The 15,529-nt window shown below is 51.0% G+C and overlaps 1 protein-coding gene across 1 annotated transcript in view; it reads right to left on the reverse strand.

Annotated features, from left to right (window-relative positions):
- Nucleotides 1-939: 939 nt before the first annotated feature.
- The window catches only part of SMAD6 (SMAD family member 6), a 37,654-nt gene continuing 23,064 nt past the window's right edge, over nucleotides 940-15,529 (reverse strand). The window contains exon 4 of the mRNA XM_071441151.1: nucleotides 940-1,895. Coding sequence (XP_071297252.1) covers nucleotides 1,354-1,895 — 542 coding nt within the window. The 3' untranslated portion in view covers nucleotides 940-1,353. The remainder of the gene's footprint in view (nucleotides 1,896-15,529) is intronic.

Genomic DNA, 15,529 nt, shown 5'->3' on the forward strand with positions numbered 1-15,529 from the left:
GCAAATACGAAGGTGACAAAAACATCCTCTGCAACCTTGAAAGCTTCCCAGTCACTGGGCTCCAGAGGCTGGGATTTTATGGAAATCAAAGGCACAGACTGGAATTGTAGCAGAACTCCATGACTTGGCAGAGCTCCTCCCTGGCAATAAATAACTTCCCTGACCAAGCAAAGCCCGTGTCCAACCTGCCCCTGCCAGGCCCAGCACAAGTCAGAGCAAAGGAGCTGATTTTATCCAGGATTTCCAGGCAGAGTAAATCAGCTGAGACAGGCACATCTGACCAGGACATTTTTTTGGCTGCAGCTGCTCCTCAGAGTAAATATATTCTTCCCAAACACTCCTGGATCATTTATTGCCTGGATGACAGACTGGGAGATCTACAGGACAAAGCTGCTCATGGCTCCTCCGAGGCACTGGAGACGTTCCCAAAATCCAGGCCATGCTCCAGTGGAGGATCCACCCAACCATGAGTTGTCCAAAACCTCCATTTGTTTCTCAACCATCAAACATGTCTGGGATGTGCAGGGCTCACAGACAACCCCTGGGTAAGGCAAAAAATCCAAACTGGTACTGCTGGGCAGCTTTGTGGCCGTGCAATATTCTGCTTTTCTCCAAGACCTACTGATTAGCACTGATGAAGATTAATCTGCACAGCATGGATGTGCACCCTCATCCCCACCCTGTTCTGTGTTATCAGAGAGGTCAGACAGCCCTGGGTGAGAAGAGCTACAGATCTTCCTCTCACCTCCTCCCAGTGTTCCCTGGCACTCCAACTGGCCTCACTCACCCTCCTCTTGGAGCCAGCTGCAGCCTTCCAACTCATTTATTGCTTTTCCAGGGTCCTGGCTGAGATGGGAGACAGCAGCTGCCCTCTGGAACCCCCCTGACTGCTGCCAACTTCAGCTGGGGGGGGGAAGAAAAAAGACAAATCCCCCCCCATAATGCGAATACTTTATTATCAATGAGTGACTGGTATTAGCTTTTTGTCTGGGTATTAATAATATTTCAAAAAACCATACATCAAAATTAGGGCTTTCTCCTATTTTTGCTGTATAATTTTTGTTGTTTTTTTTTCTTTTTTTTAAAAATCTGTATTGAAAGAATTATATAAGCCAAAGTGCATTTTCTGTTTTTTGTCCATATACACATTGCACCATACATAAATAATTACATTGTAAAAATGACTCCATAATTACAAGTATAATATATATTTTCATATAATATATAAAACTTTATATTAAATCTAGGTAGATGATATTTGGGATAGTCTGTGTCTTTTTTTTTTTTTTCTTTTTTTTTTCATTTTGTGTGTGTGTGTTTTGTTGCCGTTGATGTTTTCCTTTCCTCGGAGAGTTACCGGTTGTTGCTGAGTAAGATCTCCAGCCAACATGGACACGACGTGATGAACTGTCTGGAATAACAGGGCCCCCAGCCCTTGGCGAAGCTGATCCGGACGCTGTTGGGGTCGTAGGGCCCGTCTGCATAATCCAGCTCGGCCGTGTGCTGCAGCAGGCAGGACTTCTCGTAGTCAAACACCTTGATGGAGTAGCCCGGCATCACCTTGCGCACGATCAGAGTCCTGCAGTTGGGGATGTCCAGTGTCGGGGAGTTGACGAAGATGGGATGCTCGCTGCGGTTGTAGGCCCACACCCCGTCCGGTTCCTTGCTCAGTAAAATCCCGTAGCCGATTTTACTTCGAGTCCTTCTCACAGTCTCGCTCCTGTTGTCCAGGTTTAGCTGTCCGAGGCAGAAGCCGTTTCCTTGAGGTAGGTCGTAGAAGATACTGACAGACTGTTCGTACACTGTGTAGAGGCGGCCCACGCGCGTCCGGTGCTCCCAGTAGGCCACGTTGCACCAATGGCTCCTCTTCACGGCATCGGGCGACGTGCTGGCGTCTGTGGGGACAGAGAGCGAGTCAGGAGTGCTGGGATCACCTGGGGAACCACAGGGATAGAGCCTGGGAAACAGCTCCTCCCACCCATCAGCTCTGCTCAGTGAGAACTTGAACTTGCGCTCAACCCAGTCCTTGCGTTCAACACAAATCTCATGTTCAACCCAAAGACGGCGCTCAACCCAAAATTTGTGTTCAACACAAATTTCACACTCAACTCAAAACTTGTGTCCAAGACAAAGCTGGAATTTATTTCGAAGTTCATGCTCAAGCTAAAACTTGTGTTCAACACAAACTCCATATTCAACCTAAACTTGTATTTAACCTGAAATTCATGCTCAGCCTAAAACTCGTGCTCAACCCAAAGCTTGTGTTCAACACAAACTTCATGTTCAACCCTGTATTTGCGTTCAACCCAAACTTGTATTTAACCCAAAATTTGCATTCACCTCAAAAGTTCTGTTTAACCCAAAGTTTGTGCTCAACCCAAAGTCCATCTTGAACCCAAAGTTGGTGCTCAACCCAAATCCTGTCTTCAGTGGTGTTAAATGCCACTAAGACTGGTGGTCAAGCCCAGGCTGGAGATCCCACAGGATGCCCACCATCTCCCTTGAGCTCAGCACATCTCTCTCCATTTAATGTCCAACCCTGCATCCACAGCTGGGCCTGCGTGTCCTCAGGATATTTGCATTCCTCCCACTGGAGCTGGTATGGACACTGTGCCGGTATCCTGAGCCTGGTGGCTCCCCAGCACCCCTGTAACCCCACCTTCCAGGCCAAACTTGTGCCGAGCTGACCCCCAGATGTCCAGGATGTGCCTGGATGAGCGACCCGCCGGGTGTCTCCTCAGTGTAATATTCTCTGACAGCCACGCTGATGTTCCCATGGGGAACATGAAATCTGAGGAAGTGTTTCATGCCAAGGGGGAGTAGCTGCTAGGAACTATACATGTCCTTCTAAAAACCCACTGGAACTCTCCAGACAATGAGAGACGTCTCTTCTTTCTAGGAATTACACTCAGGGAAGATGGGAGGGACACAGGCTGCCAGAAATCTGTTTAATCTATGATGCCTCCAGAATTTATGATGTCTCCAGAAGGAAGACAGGAAAAGAAGGAGCCCCAAAGAGGGCGAATTAACCACTTGCTGAACACCATTCCTGCTCCTGCCGCACTGGTTAAGGGAAAACCGCCGTGGAATTTCCAGTGAGGAGCTCTGCTCTGGGCTGGCTGTGCTCCGTGGCCAGCATTAAGCTCCCTGACAATCCCTCACGTGCCCGTGGCCTGCTGACCCTGGTGCCTCCGTGCCATCATGTCCCATTAACTCGCCCGCGGGGTGATGCCATTATTTTGCTCCAGAGCCCCCATTGACACACCGGATTTCAGGCCCAGCCCTCCAGCCCCGCTTCTTTTCAGGCTCAAATTACCCCGGAGGAGAGCGGGCTCCCCTCCCCATTAACCAGCTTTGAATTAAGCGGCTTTGTTGGAGTTTAACTGGAGTTGTAACTATACAAATTTAAGGGGAGGGCCGAGGGGGAGGGGGTGACGGGGCAGGCAGGGAGGCAGCAGGATGCCCTTTGCTGTGGGCAATGCTCATCAGCCTGAAGCAGCCCCTTCACCCACCACAGGTCACATTCTGGGGACACCATCGCAGTCCGTCTCTCTGTCAATCAACTGGGACAACTTCCACTGAACCAGGGTGCTAAGAGACCCATCCATCTTCCCCAGCATCCAGTTTCCACAGTCATTTTTCCCCTGGGACATCCTACAGTTCTCCCAATGCCTTCCCAAAGCTTTCCCCAAACACTGAACTTTGCTGCTGTCCCACTCAAGTGATCTGGGGGCTACAGACCAGCTCAGAGCCTTTCATGTGCCGGGGCTGGAGGCTGGTAGCAATTACTGAGCTCTGCATCTGTTTAACCTCCCAACCTCCACAAAGCCCTCCATGCCCATTAGCTATGTTGGTTTTGTTATTACATTTTTGAGAAACTACTGCTCAGCCCCTGCATTTCCCTTACAGATTAAGGATGGGACAACTTCAAACCTCCAGTGTCCCCAGCAGCTCCATTAATCAGGGGAACAGTCAGCAATAAACATTTAAATAGGAGTTTCTCATGGTTTAGTGCAAATTAATATACAAGGGGGGGGGGAAGTAAAGCTGGAGGAAAACAGTGCCTATCCTACAAAAATATTTTGCTGCAAGTGCCAACAGCCCTGGTGCCATCTCTGCTTTCCAGGAACTGGCAAATATCTAAGCAGAATCACCCATGAAAACATGCATTTGAAAGAGCTTTATTAAAAGCATTTCCATGCAACTTAAGGCAGGAACTTCCCCCTCCATCCATCCATGAATGCAGCCCCCTGCCAGTGAGCTCCTCATCTCTGTCATCCCACAGCCCCTGCCTGGCAGTGCCAGCTCTGCCAGCCCACAGCACTCCTGGAGAAGTCCTGTGCTCCTTCCAGCAGGTGACAATGTGACTTTCAGGTAACTGCACCTCAAGAAAGGAGAAGTTTCCTTTCAACCCACTTCTTCTGGCCAAGGGAGAGGAAAGTCTTTAAAATCCAAAAAAGCAGCCCACAGGGAAGTGACCCCCTGGCAGGGGACAGCTCAAGGCTCATCTGAGCAGCCCCTGCCCTCAGGAAGCTCTCAGGGTCCCTCTCCCAGCGCTCCCCGTGCTGCGCTGGGTTCCTCTCCCTCCTTTTATCTCCCAGTGCACTCAACCAATTCCTGCAAAGATGAACTCATCCCGCAGCCCTGACATAAAACAAGCACTTCAGCAAGCCCCCAAATCAGGGGGGCCTGTGCTGTGTCTCATCCCCTGCCAAGTATTAGTTTCGCCTCCAGCTATTAGGCACTACCACTCTGCAGAGAGCAGGGGCGGCCGGCACACCACCACCTCCTCCTCTGCCTTTTAAATAAATATTCCACTTTTCCCTCCTCTTTTTTTCCATGCTGCCCTTTATGCACAGACAAGAAAATCCACTTTTTGTTCTGTTTTTTCCCCCCCTCCCACTTCTGCTGGAACAGAGGCGGGCTTGTTAGCGTTCTTTTTGAAGAAAGGAAAATATTTGAGTCCCGCAGTGGTATTACAGGAGGGGTTTTTAACAACTATCATTGTAGGCAGCTACAACTTGTAGCAGCTCCAGAGGGGCTGGCGTCAGGGCTATCTCCTCCATCAAAGCCACCTTCATCCATCAGATGGAGGGGCTGAAACTCTGCCTCGTGTTTACTCCTTCCTCCACCACTGCTCCTCCACACAGCCATGCCTCGTAGCACATCCCAAAGTGAATTCAAACAATTAGAGATAAAGGAACAAGATAGGAGAATCCAGCCCAGAATTTAAAGGGAAAAGGCTCCTGCATGGCTCAGGCAAAAGGAATCTGGCTCTGGGAATAAATGCAGAGAGCAAACACTGTAAATCCTCCTGGCGTTAGCAGCACTGCTGCTGTCACTCCCTGCAGAGTGTGGAGGTAAAGAAAATAACTTGAGGTTTGAGACTATTTGTGATTTGACAGCGTTTTATGCCAGTAAAGTTCAAAGGAGTGCTTTAAAAGAGAAAAGAAAGATGCTTTTTTCCAAAACAAAACGCTGCACAGTCCCACTGCTTGATTTTGCACTTGAAAGCAGGATGGAAAACATGGGCAGATCACGAAGCACATGAAACAAACGGCTCTGATTCACTCCTTGGCTTTTCCAAAGCCACCAAACCTCCTCCCAGCAGGTCAAATGGCCCCCTCAATACATGGCTGCAAGGAAGAGCTTCTCAAAACACACTGAAGAGGTGCCCATAGGGAAGACCATGCACATGAAAAAGAAATCACTGCACTCTCCAGATGTGACGGGGACTTAATGCACATCTGGGCAACCTGGAAATGAAGCAGGATGTTCAGAAGTCCTCCCACCAGAGAGCCCACTCCCCATGGAGCTCAGGTACACCCTGCCTCAACACCTTTCCATTCACTTTTACTCCACTTTTGGACTATCAGACCCATGCTCAGTCTTTTTCCTCCCCTCTGCCACAGCACAGATCTGTATTTACACTGCCCGACACACAGGAGCAGGGAAGCAGGAAGGTTACAGCCATACACAGGGCACTGTGAACATGGTCCAGATAAAAAACCCAGCACAAAGAACACACACATTTCCCCAAAATCTATTAACAGTTCACTGGGGAGCCATCACTTAAAATAATCCCCCATTAATACCCCTGGAAACAAACGCCAGGGTAAGAAGGGGTTAAAACTTTCCACAGAGAAATGGAATTTTTATGGCCCTGCAAAGAAAAAAAAAGAAAGAAAGAAAAAAAAGAAAAAAAAAGAGAAATTAATTGTCAATCTGCCCCAGCAAAGCTCACAACCATTTTCTTTAAGCCAATATACTTAAAATACCTCTGCCTTACAAGTTTCAGCTGGAATGCATCACTGTGCCCCCCAGAGCCCCCCTGCCACCAGCACCAACCCCAGCACGGCCCCTTGGGCTGGGGAGAGGGGAGCTGTGAATGGCACCTTGAGGGCACCTCAAAGGGCTTGGGGACCCCATCTTGGTCCCAGCGTGGGAGCACCCCAATGCTGGGCACACTGTGTGTATTTAGGGCAACATCCTAATCCCAGCAGGGGACAGACACAGGAGGCTGGGCAGGAGCTTCTCCAGGTGAAAATCCTGCTGAGGACAGGACAGCTCAGTCCCCTTCCCTAACTCCTCCTTGGCTTCTCCAGGGAAGCTGCTCCTGAGGGGAAAAGGCAGGTGGGTATTTTTGCCCATTATCGCAGCATTTAGAGAATCCCCCTGCAAAAACCCTGAATAACTGGGTGTAAAACCAGGGTTGGATACTCTTCCAGAAATACATTCACAAAGCTCACACAAATTCCCACTCTGGGTAATTTTTGCCCATTATTGCAGCATTTCACACTGTTTCTGATGGGGCTGTGGATGATGTGGGAGCCTCATTGTCCAACCCCACTCCTACATGGTGCAAACAGATATTGGTGTTGGTTTCTGGTTTACTCCACTGAATGTAAGGATTCAGCCCAGCTCCCACCTCAACTACAAAACAAGAATGAGATTTTATGTTGTCAATAACCTGGTGTCACCACTGTCACTGCAGGGTCCCCCCCACAAGGCACGTTCCTCGTGCTGGATGTGGCTGTTGAGCAGCCATGGACACCAGTTCAGCTCATTTATCCCAAAAAACCAAGGGAAGACAGCTGACAAGAGCCCTCCCCACCATGGCCACCATCCTCCTCCTCCTCCTGGCCTTCCCTTGGAGCAGAGCTCTGCTGCTCCCCAGCCTCCTCCTCCAGCAGATTTAATTTGTTAACCCAGGAGATGATTAACTCTGAGGAACACTTGCGTTGGGTTAATTAATTAAATTAGTTCAAAAAAAAGGGTCTGACGAGCACCAGAGCCGGTGCAAGAGGTGTGTGGAGAGGCCTGGGGGGAAAGGGGGACATTTCCATGGCAGCCCAAGAAACAAAAGCAACACAGGACAAGGAGCCAATGCCAAGAATGAGGATGAAAACAATTTTCTCTGCATAAAAGAAACCACTCTGCAAAATCATCAGCTCATGCTAATTTTTTTTTATATCCTTCAAAGCAAAACACATGCCATGTTTAGTTCTGCCCGGAAATTTGGAAGTCATCATCAGTTAGCTTATTTTTAAGCTAAACTCAAGGAGTTTTCTTCTAATGGACCTTCCCTGGCCATTAAATCCACAGTCCAGAACATGATTTTAAGGTATTTTAGCGCTGTTTTTCTCCCCAGATCCCCTGTTTTAGAAAGGATTTTTCAGCCAAGGGTGAAAACTGGAAAAACCCAACTCGGGTATTTTTCCCTGACATTTTTATGTGTTCCTTCTGAACGCCAAAGTTTTCAGAGATTTAGGTGATATTTTTAAAATGTTTTCGAGTCCAACAGTCTCCATTAACCTCAGCCCGTCTTGCTCAGAGCTTTCAGGCACATCCATGGCTTTTCCAGCTCCAGGTACCTGCGTTACACCTGGCACGTCCTAGGGAGCACAACAATGTAAATACAGCTTCAAAAGGAGCCCCGAACGTCACCGCCCACGCTGGCTGCCACTTCTGAGAGCCTCAGAGCTGTCATCAACCACAGCCTGCCTGGGACTTCTGCCCTCTTGGAAACCAGCCCTGGATAAACCCAAACCCAGCAAAATCCTGGGGTCGTGCTTGGCATCTCCCTGAGCATCCACCCCTGTGCCCCAACCAGCTGGAGAATGGGGAGAAAAATGAGCTGGTGAAAACCACAGGGGAAAGGCTGGGCGAGGGAAGGTCCCCACTGTTTGATTTGCTGTAAAATCCGGAGGTTTGATGAAAATCTTCCGTGTGTCGTCTGGTTGGGATTGGCTTTTTCTTCTGCCTGCTCCTGGCAAGGCACCAGCTCCACTCACAGGGGAGAAGGTTCATTCCCAAAAGTGCCCTCTGCAGCAGGGTGAGGGAAGCCAGGACAAAAATGGGGGGAAGCCCCCTCTTTTCCCCACTTTTACATTGAGAACTCGCACATTTTCAGGTCCTCCACCCAACCATGTGTGCAGTCCCTTTTTTGTTCCCCATGAGCCTGAAAAACGCTGAGGATCTGGGAGAAATCACCCCATAAATCACAGGATGGCAGATCTCCCTTGCAGCCACAGCTGTGATGTGCAAGGCTCCTTTCCCCACGCCTCTCCCGCTGCTCACCAGTCCGGGGGCTGCAACCCCAGCCACATCCCAGCGGGTGGGCACGGACTGGGATGTCCAAATGGGATCTCCTGGGCTCTCCCTGCCTTTGGAAGCCGTTCTGGCTCGGCAGAGCAGCTGTGGGTGCTGTCAGCCTCCCCTGGGGCAGCGGGATAATCCTCCCAGCGGCCGGAGCCGCGGCGGGGCCGGGGCGCTGGGGAATGGGATAAATATAAATAATCATAGTTTTCGCTCCCAGAGGAGTTTCGGCTGAGCGCTTCAAAGCCTTTTAAAAGCAGAAACTAATTAGTAGGTCCCTCAGAAGAGAAACAGGAATAACACCCCTTCCCGCCTCCATCGCGCCGCTCGCGAGGAGCACGTTGGGCGCTGGAGCCCAGCCTGGGAACCTCCTCAGCACAGGGGACGGGCCAGAGGCTGTGGCTGCACCAAACCAAACCCTGCTGCTTCACACCAGCACTAATCCTCAATCCTTAACGATGGAAAAGACCTCCAAGGAAGGGGTTTCTCCCAGGGTGGAGGGGGCACTGAGTGCTGGAGATGGTTTTGAAGCCAGAGGCTGAGGTGGTGAGGATGTCATGAGGAGGCTGCAGAGATGCTGCTTGAGCCTCCTCGTTTCCCACACTTCCCAAGAACATCAGGGTGTCCCCAGCAGCAGCAGGACCACTGACCCAGCACTGGCTGCTTTTTATGTCCAGTTGTTGGATAATCCATGGGCACTGAGCTCCTCCAAACCAGGAAGGCAGTCCTGCACAGGCCAGGCAGCCCATCACCACCTCCTTGCACAGCCCAAGCCCAAATTACAGCTCAGCTCCCTCCAGGAACAACCCAAACTTGCCATTTCCAGAGGGGAATGCTCAGCTTCCCCTTCATGAGGCCTCCTTCAGATGTCCCAGCTGATCACAGAAAATCCACTTCCCAAAACACCGGGGAAAATGGGAACTTTGGGCTTTGCAGCTTGGACAGGACACAGGACCCTGAGCATGCTGTGGCTGCAGCAGATTTTTAGTGTCCTAACCAGAAATGAGTGGAGCTGGGAGGAAAACCAAAGCAATACCAAACAAAACACCACCACCAGACGTATTTTGAGAGCCTGCACTGCTCCAGCCCCAGCCATTCCCTTTGGAGCAAGAGCCTGTCCCTGCTCTCACACCTCCACGGGATTTACTCCTGAGAATAATGGTTTCCAGAGGTGAAGTGAGGAGCAGCAAATGGGCTGAAAAAACCCAAGGCCACCCTGATTTCTCAGCATCCACAGCAACACCTTCAAGGGCAGAGTTGGCTCCATGGGAGTATCAAGGACTGAGAGAGTTTTAGGAAACCATCCCCAACCTGGAAAACAACCTGTGACAGGGAGGCTCCCTGAGGGGGCACAAGCAGCAGCCCAAGGAACACTTTTCTCCATACAAGCTGGGAACGAGCTGCATTGCTCCTCCTTGGCCGGCTGGGTGTGGAGCTGGGCAGACACGAGGTCTCAGCTTGGGAACTCTGCCTTTCAACCCAACCCTGTGCCAGAGGGCTCATCCCAGACCCCGCAGAGGCTGTGGGTCCTCTATTCCAACCCAACCCTCTCTCCAAAAGGACTCCAGCTGAAGCCTCCCCTCCTCTGATAATTCTTCCCCAGCAACCCCAAAAAAAGGCACTTTTCCCCAGCCTGGTATCAGTGCCCTCACATATATGGGAAGCAGACAGGGGCTGTGAGAGGAATGGGAATTCAGGCTTTGCTCTGCCTGGCCAGAAGCCAAGCTCCTGCTCCTTCTGAAGCTCTCCCGAGCCTCTCTGTCTGCGCAGGCACCTCGAGAGGGAGCCGGGGCTGCGGGGCTGCCACCGCTGTCACAACGCCCACGGCTCCTGCAAGTCCCCGCTCGTGGAGGATTTGCTGGGGTTTTACAGGGAATTAAAGGATTTTGGGTGCCAGCCTGGCCTTTGCGGAAACAAATCCCTCTGGTGTGCTGGCCAACCTGGTCATGCTGAAAGGCTGAACCTGTACAGGGAGGTCTCGGGCTCCTGCCTGATGGAGGGATTGAAAGGGCTGGGATGGGATTGGGGTGAGCAGGGATGAGAAGGGCCTGGTGCAGGAATCCCACCAGGAGAGGTGGAAGGGAGCACAGGGATGGCTCCTGCCTTCCTACGTGCCCAGGGCTGCGTGGGCACCCCCACACGCCAGATTTTCCGATAGCTGCTCCATGAATTGTGTGTAAACATCTGCTGGGGCTGCCCCAGCCCTGCTCCAAGCAGGCAGCTGGTCCACTCACCACTGCCCGTGGCCAGCATCCACGGGCTCTGACTCCCACTTCAAGCAAAGACTAAACAATGACTTCAGCAACTCGGGATTTAAGCCCCAGGGTCGGTCCCTGACGCGCACAGTGGAGCAGGGAGGATGCTGGGCTGGCATCTCCTGGAGGATCTCCTGAGTGCCACAAACACAGCCCTTGTGCCATCTGTGTGCACGGAGGGGCCCTTCTCCTGCAAAACCCACAAACCAGCAGCCCAGAGAACTGCATGCACAGAGTAACCATTTCTGCTAACCTGGGACAAGGCCATCCCTGAAGATCAAACAAATCTTTTCTAAGAATTGTAGAATTGTCACAGCTGTAACTCTAAAATCATTGAGCCCAACTGTCACATTTTTATACTCCCTGGAACGGTGCTGTAAAACCTGTTAAAGTGCAGATAAACAGCAAGAAAACTGGTGGGGGATGAAAATCAATGTATTTGCATGAAACCCACAAGACTGAAGAGCATGACTGCAGCCCAGACCTCTGCAAGTCCCCATGTCCCAGTGTCATCTCCCAGATTCCTCACGCTGTACTTGCCCACGGAGTCTGGAGGTGACTCACACCAATTACCCTCCCTGGCCAAGAAGGACTTGTTTTCATTTCTACAAACCACAGTTTCTTTAAAAAAAAAAAAAAAGAGGGGGGGGGGGGAAATAGGAAAATGCCAAAATACACAGAGAACTCCATGGAATACATCCTGTCCTGCTGCACTAATATGAATCCCAGACAACTCCAGCTCTGCTCGGGATATTCTAGGAGAAAAGGATTAATGAGTTATCACAGAATGGTTTGGGTTGGAAGGGAGCTTTAACCTCATCCCATTCCACCCCTGCCATGGGCAGGGACACCTTCCACCATCCCAGGTTGCTCCAAGCCCAGTTCAGCCTGGTTTTGGACACTTCCAGGGATCCAGGGGCAGCCCCAGCTTGTCTGGAAAATCTATGCCAGGGCCTCCCCACCCTGACAGGGAAGAATTTCTCCCCAGTATCCCATCCATCCCTGCCCTCTGGCAGTGGGAAGCCATTCCCTGTGTCCTGTCCCTCCATGCTGTGAGTTATAGCAAGGACACAGCCAGTGGAACTGCATTTTCAAGCTAAAAAAATAACCTTTTCAGGACTGGTCTATGCAGGGCTTGTGGCTGCAACTCCTCCACGAGCTGTTTTGGGGCTGAAAGCAAAGGCTGAACTCAGAAACTGCAGAAGAAGCAGCACAGAAATGACCTTCCCATGGAGAGGGAAAGGGAAGGAGAGGAAGGGGAGCAGGTCGGGCTCTTTGTACATCAAGGCCAGGGAGATTAAGGGAGCACGTGAAGGCATCCTTAGGGATAATGAGTTCAACACTGCACTCCCTCAGCTCAGCACTGCAGCAGAAACAGCAGATTCCTCCCCTCCCTCCGGGGAAATCCGTTCTAAAAAATAAAGTGAGGAATACTGGGGGAAACACAGGGCATTACACATTCAAAAGGCAGCTTGTCACCAGCCTGAACCAGACCCTTTTTTTTTCCTCATTCCATATATATCACACATATAAAGAATCCACATGGATGTAGAGAACCCCCCTGCAAAACCCTGAAGAATAACTGGGTGTAAAACCAGGGTTGGATACTTTTCCAGAAATACATTCACAAAGCTCACACAAATTCCCACTTTGGGTAATTTTTGCCCATTATTGCAGCATTTCACACTGTTTCTGATGGGGCTGTGTATGATGTGGAAGCCTCATCGTCCAAGCCCACTACTACATGGTACAACAGATATTGGTGTTATAAACTCTGTCAAGTCCTGCACTAGAATCCTTAAATTGTTAAAAATAGGAAAGAAACTGCACAGTTCACATATTTTATAAAGCTGGGTTAAATCAACATCTGCAAAAAATATCCCCGTTAAACGAAATAGCAGGATTTCATTAAGTAAATTGCAAGTTGGCAAAAATTCTGAAAGAAAGGGAAAAAGCCACAGCCAGCCCTGTAATTTAAACCTTATTTTAACTGTGACAGCATGGCTGTGAGAGGCTGCATTTCCAAAGGAAAAAATAAAATGAAGTTTAAAAAAAGTACCTGTTCCCCCTGTACCTCACCTCAGTGTCTGCAGTCGTCACTCAAATGAGTTTTTCCACAGGGAGATGAAGAGGGAGCAGGACACACTGCCACCTCTGCATCCTCTGTGTCAGACCTACCAACCCTGAAAAACTCAGCATTTTCCACCAGAGGAGCACCTGGATGCTGGTGGGTGATGGTGTCTGTAAACCCCCCAGAGCCAAGAGGGCTCAGGGACACCCCAGGGAGGCTGCAGCCCCCCTTCCACCCCTTTCCCTGCAAGCTGAGCAGCTGAAACCCGGGATGAGATGGCTGCAGAGCTGTGAAACAGCTCAGTCTGGGTGACACTTCATCACTTGCTGTGTTTTAAACACATCCTGCTTCCCTGCATGAGCCCCTGGGGGTACCACAGGAGTGGCAGGAACCCCAAAGAAACCCCTGAAGTGCTCACCCTGGGGAGCTCCCTGGGCTCTCCTCTGGGGTCGCTGTTTTGGGGTGGTCCTGGCCCCCTTTTCCCACCTGGAGGGTGCAGCTGTGGGGCAGAGCTGAGCCCTGGGGCAGGCAGGCAGTTTCCAGCTGGTTCTCCCAACCTGCTGAGCCTTTCCCTGCCCGGGGTGACTCAGGCAGGCTGGGCTGGGCTGCGTGGGGAAGCCGAGCTCTTCCCACAGCCCCGGCCAAGGGCCCTGCAGGAGCAGGGACAGGGACAGGACACCCTGAGGGCACCGTTCAGGGCCACCTCCTCCAGGGCAACACCCAGCACCCGGGGTCCAGATTTCAGCTCCAGAGCTCCAGTAACTCCCATTTCCCACCCAAAAGCTCTGCGTGTCCCAGGGGAATCACCTGGAAGCAGCACTCTGGGACCAGTAAAACCCATCTGGCACGTACTGGATCTGTTTGCTTTGAGAAGAATTGCAAAACCTCAAAACAAAACGTGAAAAGAGCAGCTCTGATTTGCAAACTTGGAGCTGAAGAGGAGCCCTCTCACAAAAAGGCCAATTATTTGCTTACAAGGTTTTGGCTTCGCTGTTTTTCCTGGCACTTACGCCACTGGAGTTATTTTGAAGGGCTGTTTGCTCCAGGAGGAGCCGAGCAAACAGCAATCCCATTTCCTTTCGAATCTAAACATCCGTTTGCCGTGCGAGCGGGAGGAAAAAACCCAACCCTGAGAGCCTCAGGAAGCACAGGGGAAGGGGAGGTGGGTGCTGCTGGGCAGGGGAGCACAGCACCCACCCAGCCAAGGGGTCCCATTCCCTGCTGGCCTGAAACGACAGGGAAAGGTCACCCAAGGGGCCTGGGATGCTCTGCTTGGAGCAGACCAAGCAAAGCTCCAGCTCTGGACCCTCCCACCTTCTTCAACACATCCACGGGGGCTGGACTTGATGATCCTCACGGGTCCCTTCCCACCCAAACCAGTGCAGGATTCCACCCTTACAGTGGGATGGGGCAGCTCCTGAGGGGGGAATTCCAGGCAATGTCACAGCCTGGTGCTGGATGAAGCAAGAAATAAAAAGGGGGGTGCACAGGCCCCTTGGAGCTCCCTGGAGATGCAGCATCATTGGAGCCTTGCAAAAGGAAATTTGGGAGCAGAAGCAAGGCAGTTGTGCTGGGGGAAATGCAAGGCAAAGAAGGACATGGAGCTGCTGGAGCAATTCCAGAGGAGACCATGGAGATGCTCCAAGGGTTGGAGCCTCTTTGGATCCAGGCTGGGAGAGCTGGGAAAGTTCACCTGGGGAAGAGAAGGCTCCAGGTGACCTCAGAGCCCTTCCAGGGCCTAAAAGGGCTCCAGGAGAGCTGGAGAGAGCCTGGGGACAAGGCATGGAGGAACAGGACACAGGGAGTGGATCCCACTGCCAGAGGGCAGGGATAGGTGGGATATTGGGCAGGAACCCTCCCAGCGACGCCTTCTACCCTTCAGTGAGCAAAGGGCCAGCTCGCCGGCGTGTTCCTAAATTTCCTGGCTTTTGAGGATACAAGCCAGGTCATTAACATTATTTATAGGTTCCTGTGTATGAGTTTCCATTTGTTTGCCTGCTTAAAACCAGTTAGGTGGAAAAAAAAAGCAATTCCTGGAGGTCAGACAGTTAAAAAACCCTCATGTCCATGGTCTGATGGACCCAAAGGATCAGCAGCTCCTTTAGAGGCATAACTGTTTCCTTAAATGCTTATTGTGTAAATATTTAAGCTACTTTATAAAACTTTTACAATGTACTTAGGAAGCATAAATCTCCCCAGCAGAGCACGGCAGGCCCTGGCCGTGCACGCTCAGGAACACAAACAGGGACATTTCCAATGCTAATGCTGCACCCAAGGGGCCCTGAGGCCACAATCCCAGGAAAATCATTACTAAGCTGATCCCCTGGGCTCACCCCAAAAGGGAGCTGCTTATGTGCTCTGAGTCATTGCTACGGGGTGACTCCAGCGTGGCTGCCCTTGAAAACAATCAGGGATTGATGGCTGCTGGGTGGTGGTGTGCATGGAGCCCTGAGGTTTTTCCTCTTCAAAGCACGGCTCTTACACTCCAGAATTATGTAATTCACAAACAATCCACTAATGCTCATCCGTTTTAAGAATGAAATTTTTTTCTTTTTTCAGTGCCTGTGGAAGGTTTGAAGTCAAGCCCAACTCGTCAGAGCCCACT

Source organism: Agelaius tricolor, unplaced genomic scaffold (genome assembly GCF_023055355.1).
Source record: "Agelaius tricolor isolate 1412-34295 unplaced genomic scaffold, bAgeTri1.0.p SCAF_16, whole genome shotgun sequence".
Classification (NCBI taxonomy): domain Eukaryota; kingdom Metazoa; phylum Chordata; class Aves; order Passeriformes; family Icteridae; genus Agelaius; species Agelaius tricolor.